Genomic DNA, 17,442 nt, shown 5'->3' on the forward strand with positions numbered 1-17,442 from the left:
GCAATAAGCAAAAAGATATCTTATAGCCACAGCTTACTAAGACATTGTTACACCCTAAACTGTCAGAAGTACATATTCTGAAGTCTGCACCCACTTAGATTTAGCTATCATCACGCAATGTCAGCAGAAATTAGGAAAAATAAATAACAGAACACCATGTTTAAAAAGTATTAGGTTTATGTATATCTTACATTGTGATTATTACATTAATGTGTTTCACGCAATAACTAAGGAAGACATATCTACAAAGCATTTTTTAATTATTCCCATAAAAAACATTCAACCCATGCTCCATAATCCATTTCTGAGCATTGTGAAATCACCTGTATTATACATAAGCCGTGTTTTCAGATAGAGTTTCTCGTCCGGTAAGATGGTCAAAGCTGTTACAATTTCCCTAGCTAGTCCTGCATAGCTGTTTAATCTAGTTTGGTTTCAAACAGGAGTTTCAAAAATCCCGAAAACAAGACAAGAAAATAAGGAAAGATAACTAACAGTATCATACTAACAGTAGCAAACAAGATTGAACATTTGCTTTTCATGTAAACTGTAATAATATTACCACCAGCAAACAAGTTACACATGAACAGGACAACATCCACCCCTTTATTTTCTAGCCTCTTTATCCCACACAGGGTCGCAGGTGAGCAAGCAACAGGTACAAGGCAGGGTACAGCCTGGACAGGACATCGGTCCAGAGCTGGACACGCCCAGACACAAGGGCTAATCTCCCCAGACGCCTCGTGTAAAACATGTTAGCTAGCATACAGTACATGGGGTTATATGTTTTTGCAGAATTTGCTTCCATTTACTTCATAGTGTTCAGAGCAAAGAGTGGAATACCAGCGTGTCTCCCTGCATTGTCATTTTAGGCTCGGTCCTGCGTTGCCCGTTGCCTTATACTGCAATTGGTATGTGACATACAGTACACAGGGTGTGTGTCAGGTGCACAGTGCAATAAAATCACCAATTTCCCGTCAGAGGATCTGGATTTCCTGGGCAGAGTGTTGATCACAGCAATGTTTCCAAAGGGCACTGTAGTGTGGCAAATATCAGTAACAACAGTGGCCTCTTGTGCATTATGGCAGCTTTGAAAGTCACGGTGCCCCTCTGCCATTTGCAGCAAACCACTGACTATACATGACAACATAAATAGACGCGTAAGCCTCATCACGTGTATGTTGAGGGAAACAAGAACATTAATACAGAAGCCTGTGGATCTGTGCCATTCAGGGGTCCCTTTCCAGTCGCTTACTTCCTCTAGCAGTGGAGCTTTGCTCCAGTTTCACTGAAGCCTTCGTTGTGCAGGCCATGTGGCAGAGTTGCTGTCCAGAGACGGCGCTGCTCCAGGAGCCGGACCGATCGTTGAATAGCCGAGATCGTCGAGCTCCTGTCCGAGGGGCCTGGAGCACTGACGCTCGCTGCGGGGCATGAAGCCCAGATAGACGTACTGCGCCTGGAGCTTGGGGTCAGCTGCACCCTGGAGTTCAAAGAGACCACAGGGGGGCTGAAGGGGTCATCTCCCGATCTGCGCTTTCTCTGTACCCCCTGAGCCCTGACTCTGAGGTGCTATCGCAGGGCTAGGAGCATGCTAAGAACCTGTAAACATGTCTCTCGTTCTTTTCGTCTTTTGACACTCTCTGAGCTTCACGGTGTCTGAACGGAGGCACTGAGTAGCAACGCGTCTGACACTGTCATCGCTGTGAGGCTGCGGGCGCAGGGCAACTTTCTCAAGCTGCTGCTGCTGTCCTAACAGCTGAGAGAGTCCTGCCTGATTAATGCCCACCCTGCCTGACACAACTGCACATGAGCTCCGTGGGGAATTCCTCCCAATGACACCCAAGCCACACTAACGACACGCGGGCTCAGAGGGCTCCTCTGCAGTTTGAGCCATCTGACAGCTCTAAAGCCGTTCTGCTTTATTGAATGAGCTCCCGGAATTTCTGTAGCTGGTGTTCACAGCTCATAGTAAATGATGGGTGATGTGACTGTGCAACAAATACAAAGTAACCACTGAACCAGTATGACTTCAAAACAAAATAAATTTAGCTGTAATGTGTAATTTATGGGTGTCACTGTGAATGACCAAATTGGCTGAAGTCTTCAGGTAAAAAAGGACATAGTGTTATTTGTTAATACAGTGCCTTGCGAAAGTATTCGGCCCCCTTGAACTTTTCAACCTTTTGCCACATTTCAGGCTTCAAACATAAAGATATAATTTTTTTATTTTATGTGAAGAATCACCAACAAGTGGGACACAATTGTGAAGTGGAACGAAATCTATTGGATTTTTGAAACTTTTTTAACTAATAAAAAAATGAAAAGTGGGGCGTGCAAAATTATTCGGCCCCTTTACTTTCAGTGCAGCAAACTCACTCCAGAAGTTCAGCGAGGATCTCTGAATGATCCAATGTTGTCCTAAATGACTGATGGTGATAAATAGAATCCACCTGTGTGTAATCAAGTCTCTGTATAAATGCACCTGCTCTGTGATAGTCTCAAGGTTCTGTTGAAAGCGCAGAGAGCATCATGAAGACCAAGGAACACACCAGGCTGGTCCGTAATACTGTTGTGGAGAAGTTTAAAGCCGGATTTGGATACAAAAAGATTTCCCAAGCTTCAAACATCCCAAGGAGCACTGTGCAAGCGATCATCTTGAAATGGAAGGAGTATCAGACCACTGCAAATCTACCAAGACCTGGCCGTCCCTATAAACTTTCAGCTCAGACAAGGAGAAGACTGATCAGAGATGCAGCCAAGAGGCCCATGATCACTCTGGATGAACTGCAGAGAACTACAGCTGAGGTGGGAGAGTCTGTCCATAGGACAACAATCAGTCTTACACTGCACAAATCTGGCCTTTATGGAAGAGTGGCAAGAAGAAAGCCATTTCTCAAAGATATCCATAAAAAGTCTCGTCTAAAGTTTGCCACAAGCCACCTGGGAGACACCCCAAACATGTGGAAGAAGGTGCTCTGGTCAGATGAAACCAAAATCGAACTTTTTGGCCACAATGCAAAACGATATGTTTGGCGTAAAAGCAACACAGCTCATCACCCTCAACACACCATCCCCACTGTCAAACATGGTGGTGGCAGCATCATGGTTTGGGCCTGCTTTTCTTCAGCAGGGACAGGGAAGATGGTTAAAATTGAGGGGAAGATGGATGCAGCCAAATACAGGACCATTCTGGATGAAAACCTGTTGGAGTCTGCAAAAGACCTGAAACTGGGACGGAGATTTATCTTCCAACAAGACAATGATCCCAAACATACAGCAAAATCTACAAAGGAATGGTTCACAAATAAACGTATCCAGGTGTTTGAATGGCCAAGTCAAAGTCCAGACCTGAATCCAATCGAGAATCTGTGGAAAGAGCTGAAAACTGCTGTTCACAAACGCTCTCCATCCAACCTCACTGAGCTCGAGCTGTTTTGCAAGGAAGAATGGGCAAGAATTTCAGTCTCTCGATGTGCAAAACTGATAGAGACATACCCCAAGCGACTTGCAGCTGTAATCGCAGCAAAAGGTGGCTCTACAAAGTATTAACGCAAGGGGGCCGAATAATTTTGCACGCCCCACTTTTCATTTTTTTGTTAGTTAAAAAATTTTCAAAAATCCAATAGATTTCGTTCCACTTCACAATTGTGTCCCACTTGTTGGTGATTCTTCACATAAAATAAAAAATTTATATCTTTATGTTTGAAGCCTGAAATGTGGCAAAAGGTTGAAAAGTTCAAGGGGGCCGAATACTTTCGCAAGGCACTGTAACTCCCATATGGGCTGAAATTTAGCTAAGAGTTAATTACCTGCTCGTCAATCACTTCGTTATAAACGTGTTCCTCTGTGAGGGGAAAAAATGGGAAATTTAACATGAATGATGAAAAACAGACTAGCAGGCATAAACAGCACAAAACGGTACTGATTGACAAACAACACCTAGATAATATTGCGCTCATTTGCAGCAATAAATCTTCACAGGTTTATAACTGATGATCCTACTGCACCTCTGCAGGTGCTGATCAACAGGATGCAGGTGCTTTAATTTTTAATCTCTCTTTCAGCTGGAGTTAAATTACACAATAATTTGATGTCATTCCCTGTGAGTGCTCCTACCCATCATCTCGAGTCCCTGGTTTTCTCTGAGCCTCCTCCCTGCAGAAACAGCAGCACAAAGACAGAACCCACTGAAACCGTTGCTCATTTCAATATTTGTTTTGAAGAGTCAACAACATCTCCCCTTTCTGTTTTATTGTGATATAAAGCAATTCACGCTTTGATAAAAAAAAACAGCACAGAGTAACTTCTATTGGATAAGGAAGAAAAAATAAAATAACAAAGTAAAAAAAAACTTTAAATCTATTTAAAAATCAAACTGATCAACAGTGCCCTACTTTAAAAAACAGTCAAGCATAAAAAAATTACCCATATTCTGAACATGTTCAGAGAGTTGTTATTTTTTCATTAATGTGATCCCAAAACATTTAAACAAATCATTCTGCCCCCCAGCTGTCTGTGCTCTTACCTCCTCTGCTTAGTTTGATTGAGTCTTTGTTCCAAAGATCTGTAAGGAATTCAGAATTTAAGGGAAAGGACATTTACATTCCTGTGACAGATAAAAAAAACGACATTTCTTGCAAGCAGTTCTTGCAAATTGCAAACAGAAAAGGTGAAAATCCGAGTCTCTCTTACCTCTGAACCAATGCAGCATTTCTACCTTGCAAAAAGAAAAAAAAAATCATCATCAAACCAGAATCACTGACAAAAATGACACTGACTGAAACGTAGCGTCTGCAGAAGCTTGTGAGTCTTACCCTGGTGGAATTTTCTCACACAGAAGACAATAACACACAAACCCAACAAGCAGAAGGATCCAGCTGCTATCGACAGGATAAATCTGGGCTGCAGGGCCAGTCCTAAGGTTTGGGAACAGAATGTGAAGTTCTCACCTGAGAAGAGAAGAAAAATATTTCATTATTCTAGTTCAAGAATTTACTGAAGGCTACGCAGAAGCGTGATTGCTCGGCGCTCTCTTCCTTTGGAAACAGGCTCTGAGGATTTTGCAGACAGCGTCTGTACAATGGTACATTGTGGCAGGCACAAGGACAACCAGGAAACTCCAGAATTCAAAACTAATATGTTTACTTTACTAATATGTTACTATAGAGTCTTCTATACCTGTCACAGAATCCTACAGTGGTTAATGAAATTAAAAAAGAAAAAATAATTCGAATGAGTTATAATTATAGACCAAGTCAGGGCATAGTCAGAAAAATATATTCAGTAAAGCTGGGGCAAATTATTATTTAAAGAATACCTCTTGGAGCCTATGACGGTTTTAGAAATGATGAAAGTGGCATCACAATTAAAAGAAAATCACCGATAGGGGGACCCTGCTAGGCAACATGATCAGAAAGATGTGTGCAAGTGATCTCTAAGATCTAGGCTATGTTTGTCAAAATGTTTCTGGAAATAAAAAATACAAAACTAAACAACAATGAATGACACTCCCTAAAGCCCTTAGATAAAGTGATAAAAAAGACTTAACCATTTAAATATAATATTATCCAAAAAAGTACCATAAAGAATGTGGGATTATTTTTAATGGCCATTTTACAAAGCATGCATTCTCAGTTTCTTACAGCCTTAACATACAGTACATAGGATGAGGCAGACGCAGACATCACGTGGCTTTTATTTATAAGAGTGACAGATCCTTCAAGGTTGAGTGAGTGTCCTTCAACGAGCACGGACTTTGCTTAAAAAGGTGATCCCATTTAGCAAATGTGCAGTTTAGCTGATGTTCTCTATTGCTACAGTAGCTATGATGTTCCCTCTCCTCACATAAACTCAGCACTCTGCAGACTGAACTAAACAGGATGAGAACAGGAACAGGAATGACCAGACTGATTTAGTGTCCATATTGTCCCCTGGGAAATAAATCAGGTTGTAGTGACACCTACAGGACATAGCAGCACATACCACAGCCTCCACCAGAACGATGCTCACCAGTGAGCTGTATGTGAACTTCTCTGCTCCTCAGGATGTTGGCTGCCACACAGCTGTAGGACACACAGTCCGCTGCCGTCAGGTTGCCGATCTGCAGAGACGTGTTCCTGTCACTCACAGAGTGCCGGCTGTCCTGGGGGAGGGGCCTGCCATCCCTCAGCCACCAATAGGAAGCCCCAGATCCGCCTGTGACCTGGCAGGTCAGGGTCAGCCCAGCCTGAGAGCTGGGCGAGGAAATGGAGATTCTGGGCTCTGAGAGAGGGGCTGCAGGGAGACAGAAACAGCTCTCAGCAGAGGTTGACGTTATGTGGCAGAATGATTTTCTGACTTGAATAATACTTGCTTATGGGTAAAAACAAGCAATACTCCATGATGTGTCAAGGCAGTTGAACAAGATACATAAAAGTTTACTTATAAATCCCATTAGTATGATTGTGTTTGTCTCTACTGCTCATGAAACAAACTACTTGAGACGTACACCCAGTTTACAAAAAAACATAAGGTATCACTAAAACAAAATATATCTTACTAATTGCACGTTTTATTATTTATCTCTGTAAAAATGTCTTGATAGTAGTTCAGGTGGGTAGTTGCATCAGAATGCGCAGGCTGCAAAGGAACAAGTAATAGGTTTATTCCATGCTGAAAAAAAGAAGAAAGAGAACACAACGTTGTGCTGTGTTCTCTTTCACCACGGCCGAAACGTTGTGTTCTCTTTCTTTTTTTTTCAGCATGGAATAAACCTATTACTTGTTCCAAAATGTCTTGATGTTCTTCTATAAAACTGACAGAGAAAAATAAAAAAAGAAATACTTACGAATTATGGACAAACTCGTATTAATTCTAATCAGGTTTGAATTCTGTAGCTCCCAGGTGACCTCATAGAGACCCTCATCCTCTTCTGTCACATCCTTCAACACCAGAGTACTGTTATCAAAATAGTGCTGTATCCTTGTTTTGTACTGCCCAAAAATTATTGGGTCAGACTGGGAGTAATGCATTAGAATATTGACTGGATTGCTCCCAGTCATACTGATCTTCTTCCAGGTTACAGAAGCAACTGGGTCATTCTGGGCATGGAGACGGAGAGCAGTCAGAGCAGCAGTTGTGTGCAGTTCAGCATAAAACCTTTCTTGGAGAGGAAGGGTCCAGGCTGAAAAAGAGCACAGAGGTTAATTCAAGCAACCAGTCCAACTGTAGTCCTTAGAGCGGTTCTAGAGGTCACGTTACAACTCCAATTCCAGGTCATGATAAATCAGAAAGCACTCCTTCGCAGGAGGGAGTCAGCTATTCACCGGAGCGCCAGCGTTCTGTGCTGAATGACTGACTGTGAGCGTCACACGCTGGTCTCAATGTACTTAGTAAATACCAGAATTCGGGCTCTAAGCACATTTTTGGGGAGGGGAAGATTGAGGAAAAAAAAACAGAAACTAAGTGGAGTGGAGAGCCAGAATGTTGATTATTTAATTCCCTTGATGAACTGTGACTACACACACGTTTAACACAAAACTGCATTTTTTTTTCTGTGCCAATTATAAATCTAAAAACTTGCCTGTCTTTGTATGAATGAGCTGAACATCCGTTGACGTCGTTGCATATGATACTCAGCTCATGATTTCCTATGTTAACTTTAAATTTAAATTCCTATGTTTATTTTATTCCTTTGTTTATTTAAAAAATAAGAATAATTTTTGGACAATTTAAAAGTATTACTGTTTTTCAAATATTAAAGTGTTTCACATGTAGAAATGTTTGATTCATTTTTACTCCAAGACGAAAATCCCCCAGTGCCTAATCACAAAGTTAACGCTAAGTGTCATGAACATACTAGTCAAGAAAAACATTTTCACACAGAAATGTTTAAAGAACTAAAACGGATATCAGTCTGAACTGAGTATAATGTGGCCAATTAAAATTGGGGAAAATAAAAGGGACAAGTAAAGCCTTTCTGTGTGAAATGAAATAAACGAATAAATGAAGTTCAATTTCTTCTGGCACACGGCACATTGCCAACTTCCTAAAGTTCAGAAAGCTATTTATCCATATGTCCACAATATGAAAATGGCATCTATACTGTATATATTTAAAAAATGTAAAGAATTATTCTATTTTATGTGTGAACAACTTCAAAGCTTAACTAGAGTGCATGTTTAAAGTCATATCTTAATTCACTTTGCTATAAATGACTGCTTTTTTGTTTTTCTTTTTTGTTGGTTGTAATGAATTTAAGTTAAGCCATCATATTTGCTCTAAATGTACAATCTTAAAATGTTTACAACAGAGAAAAGTAAACAGCTTATTTAACTCTTGATGAAATTCCTGCCCAAGAATTAAATAAGCCGGTGCAATGTCTGTATTGCTGAAACAAATGCACCTTTCTGGTCCACACGAGGAATTAAAACTACATTGTGTGACTATCGGCACGGAGAAAAGCATGTCTTTCTCTTTGTACTACTGGAGTCTTCAGAAACAAGGCAGAGGCACTGAATTGAGAACAATTCAGGTCCGATTTTACAAGATCACTGGGCATTTTCACAACTGCCTGTATTATGTGGGAGAAACTATTTCGAGTGATGCAAAACATCAAATAAAACAAGTAAAATGTTAAATAATTACAGTGGTTGTTATTTTTGGAGGTAACAAGGCAGAAACGCTTTTCTAAATATGATAATTACGTAAAGTAGGCTATTTATTTCTATGTGGTACTGTATTTATATTACATTAAAATATATGTGGGAGCTTTTCTTTCTAGCTTTCCTTCTTATTACTAAAAGCTGATATCCAGCACACCAAGATACTGCACATATCGAAGGACTGCTTCAAAATACAATGACACCAACAGCTCAGATCAAGAAGTGTCGCCTGGAAACTGTACGATCTTATATCAAGGGGCTGTGTTGGGAAATGGCAAAGAACTGTAAGGTAATTTTAGTGAAAATTAAGAATTTGATTACAGATTCCTACATTTCAATCTCCAAAAAACAGTGATTCATTTGGCAGCTGTAATAAGATGCTGAGCTAGCAAAAAAAAATGATTTTGGTAATGTTAAGAAATTCAAATACACAAAAAAGATTGAAAGTAATGAGCATGAAAATAAAGGTAAAGGTGTGGAGTTGTATTTTCTTGTACAGGATTATATTACCTATTTAGAATGTAAAGGCTATCAACATGAAGTGAAATTTCCATATCTTTATATAACAAATCACAAAGCTGGCAACTTCAGTACTCTGTGACAAAATACGCAGAGTGAGACATTATTTTGCGAGGCAAATTAAAAGACAAACTGAGCATTTGAAATTTTAGAAAAAAACAAAAGATGTTTAATTTTGAAGATGAGGGCTAACTTTCAAAACATGTTTGAAACGTCACACATTAACACATTCATGAAAGTATTCTATGTACAGATGAAGGAGATAACAACCAATTAAAAAAAGAAAAGTTTTGAGGATACAAAATATGGCAATGGTATCCAACGAATTCTGATTTGACTTTAGTTAACATATTCTTAACGTTTATTGATTTTATGCTACAACGTTCATTTGGGGTTGTTTTTCAAGTACCCTTAATAACTAATAATAAGCTTTAGTTATAGTACTATATACTGTATGGTGCCCAATATGCTGAACTAACTTCTGATTGTCTCTACAGAAAACCCTAGAAGGCAGTTGAGTTGTCTGACCTGTTTTCCCCATCCAGGACAACAGCAGAGGCAGAAGCAGCAGCAGACAAGCTAGCTCAGGACAGTCCCTCTGCTGCAGCCTGCTCAGACGTCCCCCCCAGGCCTGCCGGAGACCCTCCAAATCCATGGCAGAACCTAGCAGCTGGAGGGATGCGTGAGGCTCTTCAACGGTATCTGGCTCCTACATGTATCTCCAGTTCGCGACGCACTGCTGAAAGCAACAGGCTGCAAAACCCAGTGAGACGCAGTTATCCCCCTGCTGATTAAAAAACCACAGCACGCCGCAAACAGGAAGGAAAAGCAGTAAAGCGCTACCGTTTTGAACTGAAAGATCAATGAAAAAATGCTGCCCATCTTTTTCCACTATACCACCTTCTGTCTGAAGGTCACCTTCTCAGTGGTGGCCTATATTCAGAGAGGCTCTGGGTCGGCTCTTGTTTGAACACAGCAGACAAATAGTCTATTTTCCTTAAGAATGAGTGCACATTCAATCGTGCTTCTAGATCTTTGCAACTGGTCTGAGACAGAGCAAGGGTTTTGCAATTGTGCTGAATGAAACAAACAGCACTTTAAATTGCAAATGCTTATTTTTGCTCATGCTGCAACACACAGGCTGCTTCTTACTGTATGAGTTCAGAACACAGACACCTTTGCGCTTTCCTGTGTTTCTGCCATTCTCTTGACAAATTTATTAACGTCAGGTGACCTGCCCCTATGAAGATTATTTGCAACCCCATCTTTTGGTCACAAAGAAATGACAGCATCAGTGTTGGCCATTAAGGCATTAGTTGAGAAATTAAGATGTGATCTTTCAAGCTCTTCCGCCATGCACCCAACACCAGTAATGACATTTGAAGATTAAAGAAAAACATATACTGATACCTCTAACACTCACTGCTGAATAAAAACAGGAAACTTCACCAAAATACAGCCTCTCTAACATTGCATTTCTTTATAAAGGGTTCCAAACTCACTAGTTAAAACACTTATTAGATTCCGTGAATACTATTAAAAGTGAAAAAGAGGGAGATTCATACAAAAGCATTGAAAGCCGCATTAATATTTTCTGAAAACATACTGTCTGGATTAAAGCAGATGTTCGAGTGGGATATTTCATGAAACCAAAGAAATGAGGAAAAATAACATCCAGAAACACCAGTCTGCACAGGCTAGAAGACTAGGAGAGTCTTGTGGAGTGTTCCAGGGTAGAGTCCCTATGAGCCGATATAGCTTCCATTCTCACACGTTAGCTTGTACTTCGTGCGCCAGACAAGACGGGCTGGAAAACACTGCGGACTCCAGATCACAAGTCCAACCTGTGGACAGACATACAGTACAGGGCTGACATACAGGACCAGAGCCACAACTCTGCACTACATTTAGATTGCTTGATGATTGTGCAACATTAAAAGATGCGCTACTCACAGTTGTATAATACAGTATGCGTACATGCAAGCACAAAATTCAAAACAGGGAAGGAAAAGAATTGCAGAAAACACTGTCAAATCAAAGAAATGCACACAGTTCCACCAGAAATATTCTGTTTTCACACCAAAACTGCTGTGAAACTCAGCAAATAATGTCTCCTTCATGTAAGAATCGAAATGGAAGAGAGAGCCAACCAAGGAGAGTGCAGAGTGTAATACAGCAGGCCTGTGAGCAGCAGGGCAGACATGCAGGCTTCTAGCTGCACTTCGGCCTTTCAAACCGCAGCATTGTCAATAACAGAAGTAGCACGCAACTGCAGGTATTATAGGGGAAACTAGCAAACACTTGTTGCGTAATTACTGAGCAACAACTTTACTTAAAACAAAATTCAATCACAAAGAAACCAACACGCAGTCTAAAGACAGCGATACTTCAGACAAGCCAGATGGTTTAAGGGCCACGCTTCTCCTGATGATGAAATTCTGCGGTGTCTGATGATAGTGCGATCGCTCGACAAGCAATGGCCAAAGAACCTCAGAGGGGTGTGTGATGCATTGCTTGAGTATGAGAAGGACAAAGATTTAATAGCAATGGATCAAAAAGATCACAATGCTTGAGGACGCGTGCGGCGTCAGTCATGGGATTAGCAGGTGCTGCCTGACGGGGGGTGACGGTGAAGCTGTCTTACTTGGGTGGCCCGTGGCACGGTGCCCAGCTGGCTGCAGAAGACGCTGGCCAGGCAGGGCGTGCTGCGCAGGAACCTCATGGCATGAGAGAAGCAGGTCGAGGTGCAGAGCTGCTCCACCGTGTTGGAGCAGTGCAGCATACGGTGCGTTTTCACCGTCTTGAAGGAGTGAATCCGCGTTTTGGGCCGGGAGCCTTCGTCCAGCACGTAAAACGAGCAGGTGCACCTGCAGCACAGGGAAAGGAAGCCGCCAGTCAGAGAAGAGAGCCCTTCTGTTCTGTTCATTAACCAGGGGCTCCACCTTCCAACAGCAGAGCCTCATCCCGACCGTCGAGCATGAATTCGGTGTGGCTTCAGCACATCCTGGAGCAGAATATCAGGGATATTTTTACCTTGGTTTTGTCCTTGTATGTGCCCTAGTGGAGCGCAACTGTGCTAAAGCCATAGAAAACTACAGGAAACACTCCAGTAAAGCCACAGTAAAAATGCAAAAATACTACCCTGACATTACCAAGGCAAACATTAGGGAAGCTCTGGTGAACAGCCAGGCAAATCAGCTCCTGCAGAAAAACAATGACTGTCTCTCAGGTCAGGGACACACGATGAAAGCACAATGGTTAAGAAAGTAGCCTGAAGTAGATAGGAGCTAATAAACAAAACACTATTTTCTAAAACCTGCTTAATGTATAGCTAGAAATGAAGTTCAGGATCATGGGAATATTTATTCTTCCTGAGTGTGTGTATTTTTAAAAAACAGTGGGTATTTTTTTTTTGCAAGACACAAAACAAGCAGACAATTATTACAGCCTTCAAAACGAGAAACTAATTGGTATGAATACCAATTTGATTTAGCTTGTCTGAAGATAATGAAACTAAGAAAACCAAAGGGCACAATTCTAAAAGGCTGTAGGAAATATTTTATCGTTCCAGAATATAACTCCAGCAATGCTGATGAACCTGAATACTCTCTTAGCTTACCTTTCTCTTACATTTTCCACTTGAAATTTTACCTAGAAAGTCTTTTTTCCAAGGTACATCCACATCGGGTTCTTTCAGTCCAGTCTGGTGCACAGCTCTTAGCAGCCCTGCGGTCAGTGTCAGGACACCTCACACCTCCAGCTTGTGGTTCTGCCCATCCAGACCCTGTTCTAACTTTTAAACACACTTCTATGTACAGTAGTTCCCACAGGTTGCTTTTCACGGTTTCCTCTGAAAAGAAAAACTCAGGGATGGATCCTGTTGTTCTTTTCTGACTGATTAAAAAAAAAGAAGTAATATCTTTTCTGCAGCGTGTTGGCCATTGTACACCTTATTCTAAATGAGCCCTCACTAGCACATCATACAGATTTAACTTGTATAATGAGTTAAATACTCATCTCATTTCACTGTTGTGCAGTGACCTACAGTATTTCCTACAGAATCTCCCAGCAGCTCTAAAGAGAACAAGAGAAGAGCTACAAATGAAACCACGTGCTATTTCAGTAGTTTTGTAGGGAATACATTTTTATTAATTTTAATGCCTCATAAAATATTTTGGTGCTGTGTTAAAAAGCATTCTACTTCCTGAGCTGGAGAAATGCTGTCAAAATATGCAGTTTTACATTTTTCTGATTGTGGTTCTGTAAATCTTTTATAAATAAGACCAGTCTGAAACAGCATTAATAGCTTGTGGCAAAACAAATACATAGTAGCCTTTACTGCTTGTTAAATGTTAATTTATAAAGCTGGTGCTCAGTCAATATTCTTTCCATCATAAACTAATGTATACTTCCTGTAAATGGTAGCTATAGGTGACTGTATTGAGAAACAGCACTGCAATAAACTAAAGACTGGAAAGTGCCATTTTGTTCTGCCTAGCATTCAGTTAAGTCACCTACAGAAGTCACCTACACCACACTAAATCCCTGAACTAGGCTGATGAACTCAAGTGAGGAAAGCAAAACATTGTCATACAGCTGTCTAGAACATGGGACACAACACTAACTCATGCCTTTATTCTGAAGAACACATCAAAATGTTAATACCCAATGTTTTCCTACACACAAACATCCAGATCTTCTAGTATCTTAGTCTTATTACGTTAGGTTCATTTCAATAGAGGGATTTACAAAATCACTAGACCTTTTTTTTAACACAAGGGCGCAAGCTGTTCTAAATTTTAAAATAATAAACAAGCATGCACTACTCAACTCTTCATGAAGTTTAATGGGGCGCTAAGCTTTTCTATTATTTTGTGACACAATAAAGTGAAATAAGAGTTATTCATTCACTGTGCACAAAAGGGGAGCTGGCAAGAACTGACTCACCCATAAGCAAAGTACACAGCAATGCACAAAAACACAGCACATCAGTCCTGCGTTGCTTTTTAAAGAGCGGCGGGGGGTTCATTTGGCCTCACCACACCTCATCCAACTCAAGGGAGGGAAAGAGACTGGGGAAGAGAGATCTTTCTGACAGCGGTTTTACAGAGATGGGATAAAACACGTGTTCAAGAAGCACGAAGAGGAGCCTCACAGCGCCACCACAGGGAGACGTGGAGTCCCACAGCGGGCTGTGATCTCAGTCCTGCAGCCCAGAGCCAGTGAAGGTGCCGTTCTCACACATCAGCTTGTACTCAGTGTGCCAGATCACCTGGGGCTGGAAGCACTGCCTGTTCTGGATGACCAGGCCCACCTGCAACAGACAGACAGGGGCGCAATGCAGGGCTACACGTCAGCCCTTTCTAATATGTAACACTATGTCCTATGCATATATATGTAGGCAGGGCGGGATGGTGGTGCTGTGGTTAGCATTGCTGGCTGGGAGCTCTTGGGTTCAATCCTGGAGCTCCTATCAGCATGGGGTCTGTATGTTCTCCCCATGTCCATGTGGGTTTCCCCTGGGTTCTCCAGTATTCCCCCACAGTCCCAGGACGTACTGGGAGGTTAGTAGGCTGTTCTGGGGAAAATGGCCCTGGTGTGAGTTTGTGTGTGTGTGCCCTGTGATGGACTGGTGTCCTGCCCAGAGTGTACCCTGCCTCGCCACCGTTGTCCCCCACAAACCTAAACTGGATGATTCAGTGGTAAAAATGGAAAATGGATAGGTGAATGCATTTCGGACTGGTGCAAAGGTGTAATAATTAACAATGAACACAGAATTAGCGCACCAAGAAATGGAAAACAGGATGTCATTATGATGGTCAGATCTAGTGGCATCGTTTGTCACTACAGAGAACTTTGGGCTGATGCACGGCACTCACAACCCGTTCTGCAGGTAATAAAATATATAAATTAAAGACAGCAACACCTTGGATGGCAGCCTGCATGTATGCTCAACTACGCTGCAGAGAGCAACAAATAATAACGACGAGGAGCACCTGACAATGAGTTAGTTAGATTAGACTGGCAACACTTCCTATTGGCTAGTAGATATGCACTGCTCATGTATAACGTACCAGCAGCTGTTGTGATTAAAATTTTCAACATTTTGTTTAAGGTTAATTAAAGAGAAGCTGTTGTAAGAGTACAAAACCCTAGAGGAGGTTTCGAGGAAATTGCTGATGCTGATAAGCTATTTGGTATTTCCTGATTTTTAAGACATTTGATGACATACACAATACACAGCTGTACTAAATAAAATATATGAGAATCGGTCTTTCCAGTAGAGGACTGGGCTTGCAATTGACGATTTTACGAGTCTTGACAAAACCTGGACCCTCCGCACAGTTGCCTATGAACTTTGGGGCTGAAACACAGTTGAATTGCGCAGTTAGGACAGTGCCTTACGACAACAGGCTCAGTCAGGGTGCCCAGGCGGCTGCAGAAGAAGCTGGCGAGGCAGGACTTGCTGCGGACGAACTCCATGGCCTGGGAAATACAGGCAGAGGTGCAGTGCTGTTCCATCCAGCTGGTGCACTGCAGCATGGGGCTCGTCTTCACAGTCTGAAAAGAGTGAATCCGCACTGCTGATTGCTCGCCCAGTGAATAGAAGGAGCAGGTGCACCTGCAACAGGGAGAAACAGGAGAAAAAAGCACGGCAATTTCTTTAATTTAACATCAGCATGTTATGGTAGAGAGGGGAGATGCATAAGTATGTGTTGGGTCCAAAGGCAGAAGGTAAAGGTTAATGCCTTTTCTGTTTTTCTGCAGCATGGAACTAAGCTGTACTTGCGGTTTCAGGCAGCACAGTGGCGCAGTGGTTAGTAATGCTGTCTCGCAACGCTGGGGCCCTGGGTTCAATTCTGGCCCTGAGGGTGGTGTCTGTACATTCTCCCCATGTTCTAGGGTGAACATACAAATTCTGTGTGCTCCGGTTTCCTCCCACAGACAGTAGTAAGACAGGCACTACTACAAAACCTCTCCTTCAGCCATAAGTACAAATTTCCAGCTCAAAGCACTAGCCCACACCTCGTCCTAACCTCGGTCAGACCTACGAACTCTCATGCAAGACAAGTACTACAAGTACTACATGTGCAGCGCTGGAGCTCAAAAGCAAGGAATACTGCAGTTGTATGGAAAACGATAAGTTCCAACACTTAAAACACTGGGCAAAACACAAGCAAATGTGTGAGATGTTCAGTAAGTGCAAGTTACCCATTTTAGGTTTAGATTATAGAAACCATACAGAGCACTATAAAAAGCATAAGAAAAAAAAAGTAAAAATGACAAAAACAGAAGTGATTATATTTTTCTAACAAATCTTCAAAGTCTCTGAAAGAAGGTAGCCTCTGTAGGGAGTACAGTAAGAGGTATTAGGTAAAGCAGACTCACCTTTTCTTTGTGCCCAGAATCCCCAACCATCGGTTTGCAAGGACATTCTTCCTCTTCAACAGGAGCTCATCGTGCAGGCTCTTGGGCTGAGTCCTTGGTACCACAGCAACAAGCACTATGAGCAACACCAAAGCTGCCAATCAAGACAACACAGCAACATCACAAACAACACGGCACCAACAACCTCCCATTCCAACATAAAGTCTCTCAAAAGCAATCCAGCATAATTGAACAAGCAGGACATTTCAGCTTCCGTACAAACTGCAAATGCAAACTGTTTGCAGGAATATACAGAACCATCAGAGCTTAGAGCTAATAAAAATCTTTCTTACCCACTGCGTTATGGCAGTGCCTTCCCATAATATTCCCTCCTATTTAATAAACAGGTGGAAATACAGGCAAAACGCAGCTTTTTTTTCAGGAGACTGAGCAGCTTTTTATTGTACAGAATCTTCCCATCCGCGGTACTTGTCAGGATGTTATTTCAATCAAATTAGATTAATTGATTCGCTTTTTTCCTTCCCACTTCCTCTACAGTCTGACACACAAAGAGAGCAGTGTCAGGTGTGACAGGCCAACCGTGGCAATCTCTCTAGTAGGGAAATTGACTTTTCATGTCTTTAATATATGCAGCCATCATTCTGTTTTGAAAGGTGTCTTTGAAAAGTTTTCTGATAAAATAATGTAATCATTAAAACCTTAAAGATTATGGATTAAACCTTAACAATAATGACTAACGTATGTTAATAAGAATTATGTATGTGTAGGGCAGGTAGGCATTTTAATAAACTGAACTAATAAAGAAAATATGAATATCAAAGCACGGAGGATTGTGCTCCAATTTACAGAGAATACTTAAGCGTATTACATTAAGCATGAGAGGCTTTTCTAG

General features: G+C 41.5%; 1 protein-coding gene across 5 annotated transcripts; it reads right to left on the reverse strand.

Moving 5' to 3' along the window:
• Positions 1–159: 159 nt before the first annotated feature.
• LOC102688749 (hepatic and glial cell adhesion molecule) lies at positions 160–10,248 on the reverse strand. 5 transcript variants are annotated; one of them, XM_069182803.1, is made up of 9 exons: positions 9,690–10,248; positions 6,827–7,162; positions 6,010–6,273; positions 4,815–4,949; positions 4,693–4,713; positions 4,526–4,564; positions 4,117–4,155; positions 3,810–3,844; positions 160–1,480 (listed from the first exon to the last, which is right to left on the reverse strand). In XM_069182803.1, exons 1-9 carry the CDS (start codon positions 9,814–9,816, stop codon positions 1,286–1,288), a joined length of 1,191 nt encoding a protein of 396 aa, XP_069038904.1. In that variant the 5' UTR covers positions 9,817–10,248; the 3' UTR covers positions 160–1,285. The 5 variants fall into 5 exon arrangements, with proteins under 5 accessions (XP_069038904.1, XP_069038906.1, XP_069038907.1 ...); XM_069182807.1 differs by having other exon boundaries at positions 1,391–1,480; positions 4,693–4,717; XM_069182805.1 differs by lacking the exon at positions 4,117–4,155.
• Between the last annotated feature and the right edge of the window lie 7,194 nt (positions 10,249–17,442).

The sequence above is a fragment of the Lepisosteus oculatus genome, chromosome 23 (assembly GCF_040954835.1).
Source record: "Lepisosteus oculatus isolate fLepOcu1 chromosome 23, fLepOcu1.hap2, whole genome shotgun sequence".
In the NCBI taxonomy this organism is placed as follows: domain Eukaryota; kingdom Metazoa; phylum Chordata; class Actinopteri; order Semionotiformes; family Lepisosteidae; genus Lepisosteus; species Lepisosteus oculatus.

Excerpts from the sequence above, each read along its gene's own strand:
- LOC102688749 (XM_069182803.1), bottom strand. The coding sequence starts at position 9,816 with ATGGATTTGGAGGGTCTCCGGCAGGCCTGGGGGGGACGTCTGAGCAGG. Across the intron at positions 4,950-6,009 it reads AGTTCACATACAGCTCACTG|GTGAGAACTTCACATTCTGT; the intron begins GTGAGCATCGTT and ends TTCTCTTCTCAG. Across the intron at positions 1,481-3,809 it reads ACGAAGTGATTGACGAGCAG|GGTGCAGCTGACCCCAAGCT; the intron begins GTAATTAACTCT and ends TTTGAACTCCAG.